Source organism: Egretta garzetta, unplaced genomic scaffold (genome assembly GCF_000687185.1).
Source record: "Egretta garzetta isolate BGI_Z169 unplaced genomic scaffold, ASM68718v1 scaffold34, whole genome shotgun sequence".
NCBI classification, from domain to species: domain Eukaryota; kingdom Metazoa; phylum Chordata; class Aves; order Pelecaniformes; family Ardeidae; genus Egretta; species Egretta garzetta.
The window spans coordinates 1955427-1972727 of record NW_009259586.1 but is presented as its reverse complement, the minus strand read 5'-3'; the positions used below and the strand labels follow the sequence as shown (position 1 = coordinate 1972727).

The 17301-nt window shown below is 37.5% G+C and overlaps 1 protein-coding gene across 3 annotated transcripts in view; it reads left to right on the top strand.

Moving 5' to 3' along the window:
- Window positions 1–16938, top strand: part of FOXK2 (forkhead box K2) — a 47225-nt gene extending 30287 nt beyond the window's left edge. For all 3 annotated transcript variants that reach the window (XM_035893422.1, XM_035893420.1, XM_035893421.1), the window contains exons 2-9: window positions 3982–4176; window positions 7006–7153; window positions 7591–7737; window positions 10644–10837; window positions 11684–11859; window positions 12890–13186; window positions 13430–13639; window positions 16706–16938. In XM_035893422.1, the coding sequence (XP_035749315.1) occupies window positions 4130–4176; window positions 7006–7153; window positions 7591–7737; window positions 10644–10837; window positions 11684–11859; window positions 12890–13186; window positions 13430–13639; window positions 16706–16902 (1416 nt within the window). In that variant the 5' untranslated portion in view covers window positions 3982–4129 and the 3' untranslated portion in view covers window positions 16903–16938. The remainder of the gene's footprint in view (window positions 1–3981; window positions 4177–7005; window positions 7154–7590; window positions 7738–10643; window positions 10838–11683; window positions 11860–12889; window positions 13187–13429; window positions 13640–16705) is intronic.
- Window positions 16939–17301: the final 363 nt, after the last annotated feature.

Sequence of the window (17301 nt, the reverse complement as noted above, 5' to 3'; positions counted from 1 at the left end):
TAATATTTTTGAATGTAAAATTTGGAGGTGCTGATAAAAGAACAGTAGGATGGCAGTTTCTGTCCAATTTCTGTCCTGGTTCTTGAAAGACTATTAAAATAGAGTAATTCAAAGGATACTGTGGCACCGAGTGTCATAGCAGGATTTACAAACAGGGAAGAAACTGGATTCCTACCTCTATGGCTCGGCTCCCCAGATGGAGACAGGATGGAATTCCTCATTTTCAATCAGATGGTATTTCTATATAGGAAGAATTACAAGTGTGTCATTAGCTTTTCCCTGCAGTACAGACAGAACCACTGAGGGGAAGTGAGAAAATATTAGAAATACAATGTGGCAAAACTAGACCTTGTACACTTTCCAACAAGACACTTATCTGGCACCCTGCAAAGTTACTAAACTCCTTAGGGGTAGTGCCTAGGTCAGCATGTCTCTGTTTTGCTGGGAGCTGCAGAGATAGTAAGAGTTTTCTAGGGAATAGTTTGAAATTATTTGATGCTTCTTGTTTGTTTTCCAGTAGTCAACCCAAGAATGAACTTTTTTTTTAAAAAAAAAGAATAATTAGGTTCATGAGTCGCATTTTGGTTGTGACACGTGTGCTGCAGTTTCCTAGATCGCACACTGTCCTCCCATGTGATGCTCTGTAGAAAGCACAATGCAAGTATTCATCATAATCAATGAACATACAAAATTATTGAAGTGTGGATGCTGTGAATAGTTGTTTGAAATACATAAAATAGAATGCCAGCATGTCAGCTCAATAGTGCTGTTTTCATCACTTAGATACCTAACACACTTTTCATAATATAACTGTTTAAACATGAATGTTTTGTAAACATTTGGTTTAGGAATCTGTTGGATCAATCTTGGTGGCTCTGTTTGATTTCCTACACCGAATGGCATCACCCTATAAAGGAAGAATGGTAGTTGAGTAGATGAGGTATAGAGTGACAACTTGCAAAACTACTCTTTTTTTCTTTTTTTTTTTTTTTTTTTGAAGCGGGTTGTATAGATGAGTTTCTTCTATAGCAACCATCCTGTGGTAGCACACCATGAAACTATTGTAAACACTTTATAAACAGTGAGTAAAATCAAATCCAGCTTGCTGTAGACTAAATGTTTGATCAGGTCTCTCCCTCTGGGTGTGCTGTGGTTTTTGTTTGGTTCATTCTATAACTAAAGAATATGCCAAAACCAACTTGATTCTGATCAAATTAGAACATGTTCCTTTGATTTTGGAAGCAAATGTAACAAGTTTCTGTTGATGCAGTTTAGTCAGAAAACCCATTGGTTAATATACACTCTGTAGTCCGTTTTTTGGCTGAATTTCAGCTATAAAAAATATGCTTCTATTAAAAAAACCCTCTGCTTACAAATAAGAATCAATTGACAGATGTGGTCCTTTGATAATATTCAGGTGTTTGCATGTTCTAACCAGATAGTGATTTGTAAGTATATTGTGTCTTCCTTAATAATGCCATCCTTCCAAGCTCAGCATGTGAAATGTAAACTGTAACAGTAGCACCTTTAGGTTTAATATGGCTCCTGACTGTAAGTTCCAAGTTTGTTTGGTACATTTATAACCTGTACAGTACCTTTGATTAGTCAAAGCTCCTGGTTTTGGGGGTGGGGTTTTTTCTTCCTTCCCCGAAAACCGAGCAACATTTGAGAGCACCGTTTCTCTGCTATACTTTGAAATCTGTGCTTTAGTCTTATCTGAGTAAGCTGCCCTTACCTTTTTTGCAAAAGATGCCCACAGGGCAGATAATGCCTTGAGGTAGTGCAGTAATGTAAGAAGGGAGATGTTTCAATATGCATACTTGCATGGAATATTGGAGGAATTGTCAAGGATACATTTTATGTATTTCTGTATTTCTGGTACTTGTATGTAAGTTGTGAAGACCTACCTCCTCCCCATCCTCACACCCACCCTCCCCCCAACACTTTTGGGCTCTGGTTGCTTATTATTATGTACTGGGTTTTTTTACTAGGCAATAAGAAATCTAACCAGAGACTGAGCATCTGAAGCTATGTCCATTAGTTCCCACATTTTTCTTAATTTGAAGTAAGTTTGGTCTGAAGAGCATTAAGTTAAATTGGCAGGTATGGAATAGCCTCATAAAATACGTAGAGCAGGTGACTAAAATTTAAACCTGTCTCTATGACAAACATATTGTTCACTTTCTCACAGGGATTTTTAATCTTTAGCAAAAAGGTTGCCTTTGGCTACCCTCTTTGCATATGCTTGAGGTGTAGTGTTGTCATTATTGCTGATTACATGTTTAGAAAACATTTTTATTAGCAAAACAACTGAGATCTCTTTCACTTGTCACTAAAACAATATAAGCAAAAAATACTTTCTACTGGAAAAAGCAAAGAAATGAGTTGTTACTGAAGATACTAAAAAAAAAAACCCAACCAAAAAACAAACAACCCCAACCTAGAAATCGGTCCATTTAACTTTCTTGCTGAAATGCATGTGCAGTTTTTTGGCATAGATTCTGTTCCTAATTTAGTACATTGAGCATGTTTCAGAAATAGGTCGTCTGTTAAATTCGGACATGGTCCATACTGAGAATTAAGACCGAGAGAAAAGGAAGGTCATTGTCGAGTCTTTCTCTTTTTCCTGATCCCTGGGTGTGTATTGTAGGAAAAAAGAATCACTGTGGTGCATGTGGCAAGAAACATAGTGAAAATCAAATGCCATCTTTGTTCTATAAATATCCTTAGAATAATTTTAAGATACAAAAACCAAAACACATGAGAGTTAGTGTTTGTAAGGCTACTCCACAGCTGAGCATTCCTTCCAGTTCTTACATCACTTTTATGTTTGATATATCTTTCCAGAAAATGATCCCTTTTGTTTACAGTCTCTGTCTTGCATTCATAGCTACGTTTCTTAGGCCTGTTCCAGCATGCTGTTGTTTCCTTTCTTTATAACTAGATCTACCTAGGATCACTTAAAAAAAAAAAAATAAATTCTAAGGTTTGTTTCTGGGTGTTGTGTCATTGGAAAGTCCTTTTCATCATGTGGAAGACGTGTGTAAATATAATTGTGGATTTAGTGCTGAGTGTAGTCTAGCAGCCTAAGAAAGAAGAGATAGTAAAGTTATTTGAACTGTGTTTTTATAGATGCTTTTGTTGAGAGAAAATTAAGTTTCTTGTTTACTCAATCTGTTTATTTACTGAGGAGTTATAAATAGTCTGTTGTGTTTAATTGGGTTAACTTCTAAATGCTATATACAGAGATATAGAAAGGAAAATGCTCAAAGGTCCATTCATTGTATTTTATTTTCCAAATTTTAAAACAATTGCACATTGCTAAATTAACATTAGTCTTTAAATCTGGGCATTCAATCTTTGGTAATTTACGAAAATGGGCAATTTATTGAAATTGGCTCTTAAATTCAACTCTGAAAAAAGGTATTTGAATGTAGTCCTACAACAGCAATATACTCTGAAAATGATCAGAATTAGGACTGATGTGTATTTAATAAGTATTTTAAGAGAAAATAAACTAAATCTTTTAGTTAGACCAGTCTATGAAACTGAGTAGACCTCAAATTGGCCAATGCTCCTGATTAATTTTGATATCATGGGCTTACTTGTTCATTTGCTGAAGCCATTCTTTGGCATCATAAAATAATAGCCATTTGTCTTCAAAATAGTACTTCTTTTAGGGATACTTGCAAGATCAGGATAAGCCTCAAGAAGCTTAGAGACAACACATAAACTGCCCTTATTACAAAGTATTGCATTTGCTTGTATTTCTTTCCAAATTTGAAAGTTGCTTATTTGAGGATCTTTTTTTGGTCTCATTGGTCTCTCTGTATGATCTGTAAGATAAAGATGGTTACAGGCAATTACATAAGATACCATACGTTTTTATTTTTAAATAAGGTTAGGTGATATGTGCAAGTTATGCAGAAAATCTTACACTGTGTAAACAACTGGCTTATATATTTGTTTTTTACTTTTCAGCTGTACTTTCAGGTTTCCCAGCACAAACATCAAGATAACATTCACAGCTCTGTCCAATGAAAAGAGAGAAAAACAGGAGGCCCCGGAGTCCCCAGTGAAGCCTGTGCAACCCCAGATCTCTCCCTTAACAATAAACATTCCAGACAACATGGCTCACCTGATCAGCCCTCTCCCTTCTCCCACAGGAACTATCAGGTATTTAAACCCTGCAGATTGGCTATAGGGCAATGAATGGTTACAGACCTCAGACAACTTTCTAATGTATTTCAAGTATTTTGCTTTTGTGGTAAAAGTTTAGTTGCAGCTCAGCATTACCTGCCTTGGAGAAAACCACCATTCTGCTAACTAATCCGATGGTTGCATGAACAGCCTTTAATATTCAAATTTGAAATGTTAAACATGTAACAGTTTGCTCAGGAGCCACGCATTCTTAACACAGCAAAACAGCAGATCTTTTTATTGCATTCTAGATGATTTAGGTTGCTTTTTACTCTTGCATGCTTATAGAAACACTTTAAATAAGATAAGCCTAAATTATACCATTTTAAAACATTCTGATAGTCAGTGTCTCCCTGAAGTTTATCATCAGAAAAAACGTTTTTTTGGTTATATGGAAAACAGACTGGTATCTTACTCCAGAAGATTTGTTATTGATTATTCTTTGCTGGAAGTAAACAGATGTTTTACTTAAAATACAATGTAAGATGCGCAGTTTGGTATAGGGAAGTCTTCTGCAGGGGACAGTAATTGGGTTTTTTACTTGCAGTGCTGCCTAATTTGGTAATTGTAGCCATCGTCCAACTTCTTATTTGGGACCAAACTCAATTAAACTTAAGTGAGCTGTCCTCACAAACTGGTACAAGTAATTTAGGTACAATTTTTAAAATTCATAGAAAGTTCAGGAGGAAAAATTTTATTTAAAGGCACTGAAAGTTGTGTTTCAAAGTTACATACGTGCTTTTGAAAGTTTTTTTTTTTTCTTCCCCTCGCACTTCTTGTATCTTCACTTGAGCAAAGGACTGTTAATGCTTGATTTTTAAAAATGCAGATCTTGTTAATGAAATTTGAATGTAAGGATAATTGACTTCTTTCATGCTTGCCAAGATCTTGATCTCAATATTGTAGTGTTCAATGAGATCTATAGAAATGGTGGAAGCAGAGAGAAAAGAGATCTAGACTTGACTGTATAACAGGTTTGCTTTCTTATTAAAATTCAGGGAAAACATATCTTGCCCAAGAAATGACAGAACAGCTCATAAATATTTCAGATAATATCACATATATCACCATAGTCTTTGCCTCACTATGAATTTTGTAATTCTCTTCAGGGCTTTCATGCACCTGTGGAGTATAGTTATTTTTTAAAAAAAAAAAAAAAAAAAAAAAAACGACAGTTTTGAGTCTATTTTGAGAGCAAAGCTTGACAGTTTCTCTTCAAATCATCCTGTTTTGTAGAAGACTTGTAAACTTGCTTTGATTATACCATATGTGTCGCTTTGTCAATATATGCTAAAGCGAGCACAGTAGAGGGATGTTGTCAGTTGATATGTGAAAACATAGAACAGCAGTGACCTATATTTAAAAAAATAAATTGGTTACATGTTTTGGCTCTAATCAAGGATTCTTCCATGCAACACTTAAAAAATCCAGTCTCCCTTCTATAGTATATCTCTAGTAGCAAATTGTTGGTGGCTTTCTTGTGATGTGAAACTTGAAGAATGTTTTTTATGTGTGTGTGTATATATATATTTTGCCCAATCTACAGTGCCTGCCTTGTTTCTGTACATAAAAAGGGAGGTAGCAAAAAACTTGAGAGGCCAGACAGACAAACAAAACTTGACAGATGTAAATTTGTTAAAGCATTATTGTATACATCTGAATAACATTCTCTAGCTTTATTTGTTACTTGGATGATTTGAACCATAGATCAAGTTAGGTTAAAGATTATCTTTGGAGATGAGGCTGGCTCTGGGGGCACAGCATGCTTTGCCATTCTGATTTTTAGTTAACCTTTTTTTGAATTTTTAAGGACTGTGGTGAAGTCCCTTACAGTATGAATTGCTGAGCAGTATGCGTCCTTGTAGAGAATTACCAAAATTTTTTTAGGGGGAAGGGGCCAGGCATCACCCGCTGACTGGCTCTTTCCTGTTGGCTAAATGGAAACTGTAGAAGAAAACCGGCTTTGTGCAGCTGTGGTTCCTGTGGACTGTGCAAGGCAAGGGGGATAACCGTTAGAAAGATGTTACAGTGAAATTATATGTAATTTTATCTTTGTTTTTCTGTGATGGATAGCAAAATGTGTATATATCAAGAGCCAAGATACCAAGAGCCACTTCTTTCATTTGTTTGGCACTATCTTTTGCTTTGTAGCAGTGGATCTGCTCTGTTGGCCTAATAATGCGTTCAATTAGATGCGTCTGTGCTGATGCATCCCATTTATAGTTAAGTTCATTATTTTTGTGCACATATATATGTGTGTGTATGTGTACGTACCTGTAAACACATAAAATAATGTTGGTTTAGATTTAAATGAGACTCAAAAGTTGTTTTTTCCTCACTGCTCGCTGTATTTTCTCGAATGTGCAAAAATACTGTACAGGAGAGATGATCTTTTTTGAGCAGACTGAATACGAGCATATGGCAGAAATTTCATGCAAGATGTGTTTCTTGTTTCAAATGAGTATCTTAAAAATTTGTGGTTTCTTGTATAGTTTAAGTGGACTTTTCTGTTGGCGAATCTTACACAAATACAATGCAAGCTAATAAATCAGTTAATCCTTTTTCCTTTGAGGAGGAAAGCCTGCCCTTCGTTTGACAGGTTTCTTCCTGCAGTGATTTTAATTCCCGTGGATGAGTTAGAAAGGCTTGGAAGATGGGGTTTATAATGGAAATACTGACAGACCCTTAACTGTAGTCTAGAAGCTCTGGTAGTGGGCTTTTCTGCTAGAAGAGCTTTTTGATTAGACATAATGTGGTGATATACTGTATAACAAAATAGTAGGATCTTCTTTTTATGCTCTACAGTGCTGCAAATTCCTGCCCATCTAGCCCCCGTGGTGCAGGTTCTTCAGGGTACAAAATGAGTCGTGTAATACCATCTGACCTACATTTAATGGCTGACAATTCACAGTCAGAAAATGACAAGGAAGCATCGGGTGGAGATAGCCCAAAGGTAAACAGTGTTTGAAATCAAACCCATAAATTACATTGTAAGTGAATGTAAGACTTCTGAAATGTTGTTTGCCAAAGTATATGTGCTAAGTCATAATTTAACATATTTAAAAAACAATTTGTAGGTTTTTGTGATTAGACGTGAGATGTATTTTGACCTCTCCTTTGGGGGAGGGGTCTGTATGTATGTTCAATCATATATCTGTTTATAGGCTATTGAAAATTCTTTACTGTTATGTGTTTCTCCAAAATTTTAATGTTATCTTAAAGTCTGCTAATCAGAAGAGCAAATTTGTCTTAGTTTCTTTTCTGCCTTAAGATTTTGGTCATCCAAAAGTGCCTTAAATCAAGTTAATTGCATTTTGCAATTTTTAATTTAGAAAGGGGCATGTGTATCTTTAAAGTTTATTGATGCAGACTTTTCTTTTTCTTGTACAGGACGACTCTAAGCCACCTTACTCCTATGCACAGTTAATAGTACAAGCAATTACAATGGCACCTGATAAGCAGCTTACACTAAATGGAATTTATACGCACATAACTAAAAATTATCCATACTACAGGACAGCAGACAAGGGCTGGCAGGTAAATTTGATTTCTGGAATGTTTTTTTTCAGTTGTGAGTAATACTGGCAGCTATAAATGGTCATAAGAAGTCAATTGGTGAGCCTAACAGCCCTTCATAAATAGAATTTTTCAAATGAGCGTGTTCGTCTTTTTCCTGATTGTAAGTTCTTCATCAAAGTAGGCAATTTACATTATTCTGTATTTGAAACAGTGCTTTATTCGTGGAATGGTATTCTCTAAATCTGTAGGAGGGATACATACAGACTTTTAGGGAAGAAAAGTATGATTGGCACTGTGGATTTGAATATACGTATGCTATCTAGGAATGTAGTTGTGTTCTGTACCTTACAGTTGTGTAAACATCCGTATTGTTATCTTGAGATAAAATTAAGATATTAAATGTTACAAGTTCGATTTTATTTGAAAACAGTGATCTTGACCATGCAATACAGTGAAGGACAAGTGTGTGTTAATCTGTCATTATCTTGCACTATTATGCGCCCTCTTTTTATTTGTGCAACATAGTCTATTTGTGAACTTAATCATTTCTGTACCGAGTTAGACCAAACCCTTCAATTCTGTAGACTTAATTTCTGCTTTCTTTTCATTTTTAAAGAGACCAGCCTCAGCATTTGCCAGGATGACTAACAGTGTATGAATCAGTCTGGCATAGTCTTTCCAGATACGCATAAAGGTTCAATGCCTTTGCTGCTGTTTTTAGTTTCAGCAAAGGACAGAAGAGCACCATTAGGACTGGCCAGTTTGCCCATGTAACATTCAGACTGCACTGTCGATCGTGCAGTATCAGTTTCACTGTGTTGCTGCTTAGTACAGTCATGATCTGCAGCAGAGGCATGCTCTGAAGTTATTTTCAGGGAAGTAAAATTTGGAGAGACTGGGGGAGGGGAAAAGTGAGGAAACGCTACTCGCTGTACAAGTAGAAGACTAAAGAATACATGCCTTCGCAGTAGAGGAATAAATTTTTAAGTACTAATCACATACTTATTTGTCATAGGGCCTATATGAAAGTTCAGTCACTCTTGGAGGAATTCCAAGGTTACTGAGGAGTTTAACTATTCCTAGATTTTGGCTAGTGAAGGACTTAGCTGCTGTTGTGGCTGGGAAGTCTCTAAGAATTTTGTTTCCCTTTCACACATAAGCAATGCAGAATCCTGGCTGCAGTCATACTAACAGATCTGTTTGAGCAACAAAATTCTGTTTAGAAATTGTTGGTGTGCTTTTTTGCTTCCTATTCTGAAATACCTTGAATATCTGTGTGCGTAATGCTTCTTTATGTAAGCATCGTGGAATCAAACGTGCATACATTGTAGTGCATGGTTAAAGAATTCTGCCTTAGAACAGTGTATGTGTTTAGATGTATAATACTTCACAAACCCAAGGTGATAGACACAGCAGACATAGTGTGTTCTGGAATAATTAGTTAGCACCTATTCATAAAAACAACTGGAAAAGCTGAAAATTAGATGCTGTTCAGTCAGTAGTTGTATAAAGCACTGCTATAACACTAACAGCTGTACCTCGTATGAACAGCTCTGTTAGCTTTTAGGTTGCAGTTACTGTGACTTACATGATAGATGCTTTAAATTTGAGGCTACATATGCACGTATTATTCAAAAGAGAGTACATAGATGGGTATACTATCCAAATCCTGTACCTTAATAAGTAGTATTGAGGTATTTATATCCTTTATTATGTAAAGGTCTCATTTTGTTGAGGACTTAAAGATTCCTCTTCATGAACTTATTTTAGCAGGTACTTTTGGATTTACTCTTTTATTCTAGCATATGGAGAAATAAATACATTTCATAAACATGTTCTTGGCATCTTTTAGTTCTGTTTCAATTTTTGGCAGGGAAAACCATTTCTGGTTTTGTCAGTTTGCATTTAAGAAACCATACATGGTTATAATTGCTTTAAGTTTTCCAAACTTGCCATCAGGGTCATGAACTCAGACGTCTGAGCAGGATTTGCATTTGATTTTGCAAATTTTTGAAGAGCTTTTGTTAACGTAAAGCTTTTTCTCCATTTTTCCTGTTTCCCCACAAGTATTTCAGTATATATGCTTATCTTCATTTCCTTCTTGTTCAGTCATAATATTTTAGAGGGATTTGGGGTTTATATACCTTTAAAAAAAAAAAAGTGTGCAAAGCCAAGCATAGATACAGCCACTTCAGGGTGTTAGCAGTTTTCTACATCTCTCTGATTGAAGAGTTGTGTGTGTTACAGCAAAGTGAGGGATAGAGGAATGTGCAAACTGGAGTGCAGTAACGAAGAGCTCGCTGAAGAGCTGTTTTAGGACCTACTGCCATTTGTTGTTTTGCTAGACACACTAAATCCTTGGCTCCTTTGTCGAGATAGACTGGACTGTGGGTGAACTCCCAACAATCTACATTTGGAACTTGTGTAATTTAACTTTTTCTTTCCGTATTGTGGAACAGTAACAGGATTACCATATAAGATCAGAATCAGTATATGCTGTATTTTACTGGCCCTCCCAGAATGAACTGACATTTTCTTTGACACCTGGGGAAGGGTGGTATATGAAGACTGATAATTTTTCTTTTTAGTGGTGTTTTTTTTTTTTTTTTCCACACTGCATTATACTCAAGTGTTTGTAGTGTTCTAACAGTTTGTTGCCATCACCGTGTTTTTCATTAGAGAATTAAATGGGATTCCTGTTACTGCCGCATTAGCATACTGTTTTTTTAATTGTTGGGAAAGATTTGAAAAATGCAAGAGTCCTTTCAGGTTTATGGCACTGCCTTTGTAGTGCTCTGAGTTCTGTTGAATTAAGGAATTAAAGAGCTGAACCCCGAGTCTCCTATAGTACGAACTGCTGCAGTAGGCCACATTCTGACTTGGAAAAGTTATATGAATTCTACATATTTTTTTATGTTCCATAGAATTCAATACGTCACAATCTCTCTCTGAATCGTTATTTCATCAAAGTACCACGTTCCCAGGAAGAACCAGGCAAAGGCTCATTCTGGAGGATAGACCCTGCCTCTGAAAGCAAATTAATAGAGCAGGCTTTTAGGAAAAGGCGGCCTAGGGGAGTACCTTGCTTTAGAACCCCTCTGGGACCACTCTCTTCTAGGTAAGGAAAAACAGATGAACAAAAAGACTATGGCTGTTGTTTAATCTTCAGGCTGATACGGACTTGGTAGTTTTGGATACAGTCACGAGTTTAGTAATTTAATTTCATCCAGACTCAGTATTTGAATTCTGTATCATTTACTAGGAGGCTGCCCCATATACTAGGCTTGTTTTTATTGCTTGTTATAGTGTTAAAGAACTGACTCAGTTTGCATAACTATCAGATTGTTAATGTAAGCAAGCCTTGCTGTACCTTTGGTGTGGGTTGTTTTGGTTTTGTTTTTTTTTTTTTTTACAGAATTACAATTTTCATTTCTAACTGCCATCTACTGCATTTTAATACTGTTTGCAAAGAAAATTATCAAATACCGGCTACCGTTTTATTGAATTTAGGAATGATAATTATGTATTCAGTTTGATAATGTCCAAGCAGAATTCATGATGGGGGAATACACAGGTTTAAATTATTCCCTCTGTAAAGTTATAGCCTTTCTGCTGGTGCAGATCTTTTATTACTTGCCCTGTAGACTGACATTTGCTCATCATTCTTCTCCACCAGAAGAAATGTTCATGTTTCACAGATTGTTTAGAGAGTCTCCCTAAGAAGGCATCCAGCCACTTCTTCGCCATTAACTATACCTGAGGTTTGCTTTTAAATTCTGTCCCCGTTTAAAAGAAGTTTTATAAAAGATGATCAGAACTGCTTTGGGTTGTAACTGTACTTGCCAGAAGGCAGAGGTGCCCTCCTGTGGGCAGTGTGCGTTACGGTCTCTTTAGAGGAAGGTCACTGTCTTTCACAGTTCAGAAGTTAAAACACATCAGCTGCTGCTTTCGTTTTTAAATACAGAAGTGCCCCAGCTTCTCCTAATCACTCTGGAGTGTTGTCTGCGCACTCCAGTGGAGTCCAGACCCCCGAGAGTCTGTCCAGGGAAGGATCTCCAGTCCCAATGGAACCTGAGCCTAGTGCTATCCAGCCAAAACTAGCGGTAATACAAGAAGCGCGATTTGCACAGAGTGCCCCAGGTGAGGAATCCTGAAATAAACGTTTGGGGGTTGGAGGTGGGAGAGGGCTAATATGTAAGTATTACCAAGACTTCATATGTACACCAGAAACCCCAGTAAATATTTAACCTCTTCACATTTAGAGCAAGTCTTTGATAAACATGTAAAATATGCCAGGTAAATTCTGTTGCATACATACAGACTGACTGTTATCTGTGTGCTGCTCTAGCACCCTTGATCGCTTTGTTGCTAAGCAGAGATTGTGCTTCTGTCCTGCATAGGACTGTACTGTCTTGTAACAGTTGTCACTGCCTTTCAAAACTTATCTTTCTGGCTTAGGAAAAAACCCCAAAACTTCAGGTTGCATGGGTTACAGAAATAAGCAAGTGTCTTGCATGTGTCTGTGGTCATGTCATCCTTTCAAAGGTGGGGATAAAAAGAATTGAAAGGATTAAAGAGAGAAAGAATTAATTTTGTGTGATAAGAATTTTCCTGTTAAAAAAAAAAAAGCAAGCACGTAAGGCATGATGGGATAAAGATGTATTTGTTTAATTACCTTAGCTCATATACTTTTGCTATCCATTTTCTTGGTGATACTCTGTGACTACAGAAGTGCTGGTGACCGTTCTGTGGCAAAGGCAAACATGGTCCTAGGCAGAGGCACCAGGCTTTCCCAAGGAAGCTGAGAGTTTTGCCAAGGCAGATGTGCTCCACACACCACCTGAAGCACATACATGTTCCTGTCTATGGAAGGGAGTTTTACTAAATGGGTACTAAACAGCTTTGGCAGCATAGCTGCATTTGGGAGGAGGTGGGGGGGGGCTTTTGCCCAAATGGTGTGTGGGTCTTCCCGAATACAGCACTTACCTTGAATGTGTGGCTTGGAACAGCCATGTGTCATAATATTCATTGTCCGTTATTATCTTTTGGATCATTTACACATTAGCGAAGGAGGTCGTTAATCCTCTGAGGCTTTAGTGTTAAGTTTAAAAGAATGGCTTAAAAGAAATAATTAAACTTGGCAGCCTAATTTTTATCTCTTTCTTGGTAGGATCACCTCTATCTAGCCAACCAGTTTTAATTACTGTACAACGGCAGCTACCACAAACTATTAAACCCGTCACCTACACTGTTGCAACTCCTGTGACAACATCAACATCCCAGCAGCCTGTGGTTCAGACAGTGCATGTTGTCCACCAGATACCAGCTGTGTCTGTCACCAATGTGACTGGATTAGCACCAGCAAACACTTACACTGTAGCTGGACAGGCAGTAGTCACGCAAGCCGCGATGGTAACCCAGCCCAAGGTAGAACCTCAAGAGAATGGAGACCACAAGGAAGTAAAAGGTGAGAACCTGTGGGGTTAGTTGTTTTGCTGGCTCTTTATGCAGAAGGATTATTGTTTGAAACTTAATTCCGGATGAATGCTTGAAATGTTCAGCTAAAACTGAACATTTTGCATCATAATTTCTCAGAGATGTTTGAGCTATTAATAAAGCTATACTTTTTTACTGAGGGTAGATTGAGTAAAAACAAATGGTTCCTTAAAACTTTCTTGTTTTTAATGATGTTTTATCTTCTGTTTTTCAGTTAAAGTGGAGCCTATACCTGCTATTAGTCATGCTACACTAGGAGCTGCTAGCCGTATCATTCAGACATCTCAGACCACACCCTTACAGACAGTTACTATAGTGCAACAGGCACCTCTAGGTCAACACCAGCTACCAATAAAAACTGTAACGCAGAACGGAACGCACATAGTACCTATCACCACTGCGATACAAGGACAGGGCAACACTGGTACGTATTGGTCAAGGTGTTCAGTTGCTTTGTGCGTGTTAAAGCCTCAAAGTGACCAGTGCCAAAGTTCTGAATTCTGTTCTCATGTCTTTCATAGTTATACTGAAAACTACTAAGTTCTACAAAAAATTTAGATTACAGCCTTGTATGGGATTTTTCCCTTCCTGTTGGTAAGAACCAGTGTTTCTCTTAATTGATGATTACCTGAACAGCTCTTTATTCTCGTTGTGGACGTTATTGGGCTGTACTTAGTGGTGACAACCCATCCTCCCTCCTCGTTAAACCCAGGATATAAACAAGTTTTAAAAGAAGTTCCTGTAAAACAGTGCCATTAGAATGGTAACTGCTCCCCAGATGATTTGTCAAGAACCAACCGACAGGAAAACAAGATAGAACTTGCTTGGGGCTTGGCTTTTTGAACTGCTACTTTTTATTCTGTTTTTATTGAACCGGTACTAAAAATGACAAAACTTCTGTAAGATTTTTGAGGTTCTTCCTGCCTGAATACCATCTTTCCCCTCTCGGACCCAGCAGTCTGAGTTGGTAGCAGTACTTTTTAATAATTTTCGTATATTCACACTTGTTCACAGAACGTTCAGTTTTGGTTTGCTTTGCAGGTGCACACAGCTTGTTTTAACAGTTTCACTTTGAGATGTTATCTGATACTGAGGTAGCTTTTTTGTCATAAAATACGTTTATGGAAATAGTTTTAGGCTATCTTATATCAATTTATTACATGCATTTCTGCTCTAAACGTCTTCCTAATGGAGTGAATTACCTGCTTTGTTTCCTTTCTACTCTTCTTCCATCACTGACTTTTATAGGTCAGTGTTCTGTCTGCTTCCACTTCATTTCCAGCTTAAGTAAAGCAAAAGCAATCACTGTCAGACTTCATATGCACTTTTTTTGTCAGAAGGGAGCTATGAATTGAGCTGAGAGTCGTATGAAATATACCGAAAAGTTATTTTTAAAAGAAGAAATAATTCTTTTTGTCTTTTTCCTAGACTCTGTGAGAACTCAACTGATTTCAACGTGTTTTCCTTGGTAGGGAAGCCTAATGGCTGCTAGGCATTTTTAGGAAATGTGGCTGAACGTAGGAGAATTGTGGTGCTTCTCACTATTTCACTGTGTGTGATAGGGGTACGCTTGCAGTGATGGGATTTTCACTCTGAGATTCCTGGGCTAAAATACCTAATGAGATGTTCACGTTTTGAACAGCAAGTCAGCTGTATTCCAGGTCCTGGTCTCTCTGGTACAGTAACTCCTAAACCAGCAAGAAACCAGGTCGTTCTCAGACAAAGCATCTGAAAGGGGAACGAGGCCTGCAGAAATATAGATTTGTTTGTACATGTCTACAACTATGTCTGTGTTCCCCCGTGTACACCTTCATGCATCTGTGTTCACATGCATACATCTGTATCTACACACACACACGTGTGTGCTTGTCTTTGGAGAAAGAAGATTTGTGTAATCTGAAAGCTAAGTAATGCAAAGCAACTACTGTTGTTCTAACGTTTTCTCTTTGTAGTGAGAATGTGCTTTCAGATCTTACTCTCAGCAAAGCAGTTTGGCAGCGCTTTTTACTACCTTTCAGTCTAACTGAAAGCTGTGAAGTCCAAAATAAATTCAGGTCTCTTATTGCAGAATAAAATTATGTAACTGGATGCTCTGTAGTTTGACTTTCGGTGTAGATTTCAATCATTGTTCTGTGTGTTTCATATTTCCATGTATCAGTTGTGGCTGCAGCCAGCAAGTCTCTACTAACCAGACCCTGGAGTGAGCAATGCACTAATAGTCTTAATGCATGTTTGAAGATGAGGGGTAAACTTCTTGTTTTTATTTAGGCAACAATAGATTTGCAGTAAGGCATTTTATTCAGAAGTAGCTATCTCTATGGCGTCTTTCGGAATTGTACAGAGTAGCTTTCCTAATAGGGGGTGAATGGCTCTTCAGGTACAGAAACAAATCATGCTGCAGTGCAGTGAAGCTTTTTGTATCAGATAAATATTTTCTGAAGTATTTCTTCTATCAGTAAATACTAAGTATGGAACAGTTTGGTTACGTGCAGAGGTGATATTCCAGGTATTTTCTAGGTTAGCTTACAAGTTTAGCCAATAAGACTTCCTTATGGACTTCATGTTTAAGGTCCACTAGCAGGGAATGCTGTAATAATGTCAGCAAAGCAGTGATGATGAGGAAAGGCAGCTTGTGTTTTTAAAAAAAAAAAAAAAAAAAGCAGGTGGTTTGATAACGTTTAGATAAATTTTCATGAAGTGCAATGAACAAGTAAATATATAATTAGTATTTTGTGTTATTTACAAAAAGCACTTGAGTGGTTGGTTTGAATAAAGTCTGGGTTGATACTGAGAAACCAGCCTGCTAACAATTCTCCCATGGAATGAGAAAGATTAAAAACTTGTATAGGATGTTTGAACTGTATACATTTCTGTTGATCTGTGCACTTGAATCTAATTAAATATGTCATTTCTTAATGCTGCTGCTCGTTAAAGCACTGCCTTTTCCTTGCATTGTGGGTAAATGCCTCCTTATCTGTCAAAGAGGAATTGCTGCTTGAGTTGTCTGCATCTCACGGCTGTGTGAACTCCACAGTTTTTCTTAAAGAACTTATGGCCACAGACAAGTACGTCATGGTGGTGCTCTCCTTCCAGGCCAGGTAATGCGTTCTGCAGTGATCTGCAGGCATGGCCAGAACCTTCTGAAAGGGGATTCTGAATTCGCTTCCCAGTTCTGTTACAAATTACGGTGCAGATTGGCTTTCAGTTGTTTAATCTTTCTCCGTCTTCAGCTCTCTACTGACAAAATGGAGATATTTCCCCATTCTCCCATCTTTGTCCAAATCTGAATCAATGTTGAGTGATTTGGGAAAATGTCTTTCAGATTGGTATAAAGATTAAACAGTTGGACCTGAATCTCAGTTGGGACCGCTAATACCCCATGTAGTACAAATACAGGAATTAATCATTTTAATGAAAGCGCAGGTTTGCTTTCTGTATCATCTGTTTTGACCAAGGTCAGGGTGCTGAAGTTTTTATTATCTTTTTACAGCTGCTGCGAGTCCTTTGCATATGTTAGCAACCCATGCATCCGCATCGGCATCTCTTCCAACAAAGCGCCAGAACGGAGACCAGTCAGAACAGCAGGAACTCAAACGTATCAAAACGGAAGATGGAGAGAGCATAGTCATAGCTGTTAACGTGGACACCCCATCTGTGGCAGTGAGTGATAAAGGCAGCCAGAACTAGAAACTTTGGGGAGTTTTCTTTTTTTTTTTTTTTTTTTTTTTAAAAAAAATAAACTCCATGGTGCCAAAAGGAGACACTTAAATATAACACCTAAAATGTTGGAACATGTTCTCACGCAGTGGGGAAAGGGGCCCTGTGATCAGACTTCAACTTTCAGCACTGAAAAAAACCCAACACAGGTGGCCTTAAAACTTGGTAATTTAAAGTCAAACTGCAAAACATCTTGTTCCAGAGGCTGTGACCCCCGCTCCTCCCTGCCCCTACTGAACTGTGTACACTGAGAAATACAGTGTTGGGGAGGACTGCAGCTTTAAAAAAATCTTTATCAGATTATTTTAAGGACTGAGTATCTCAGTGTAACGGCAGCATGATAAGCGCTTAGTGTGAACTGGTTTCAAA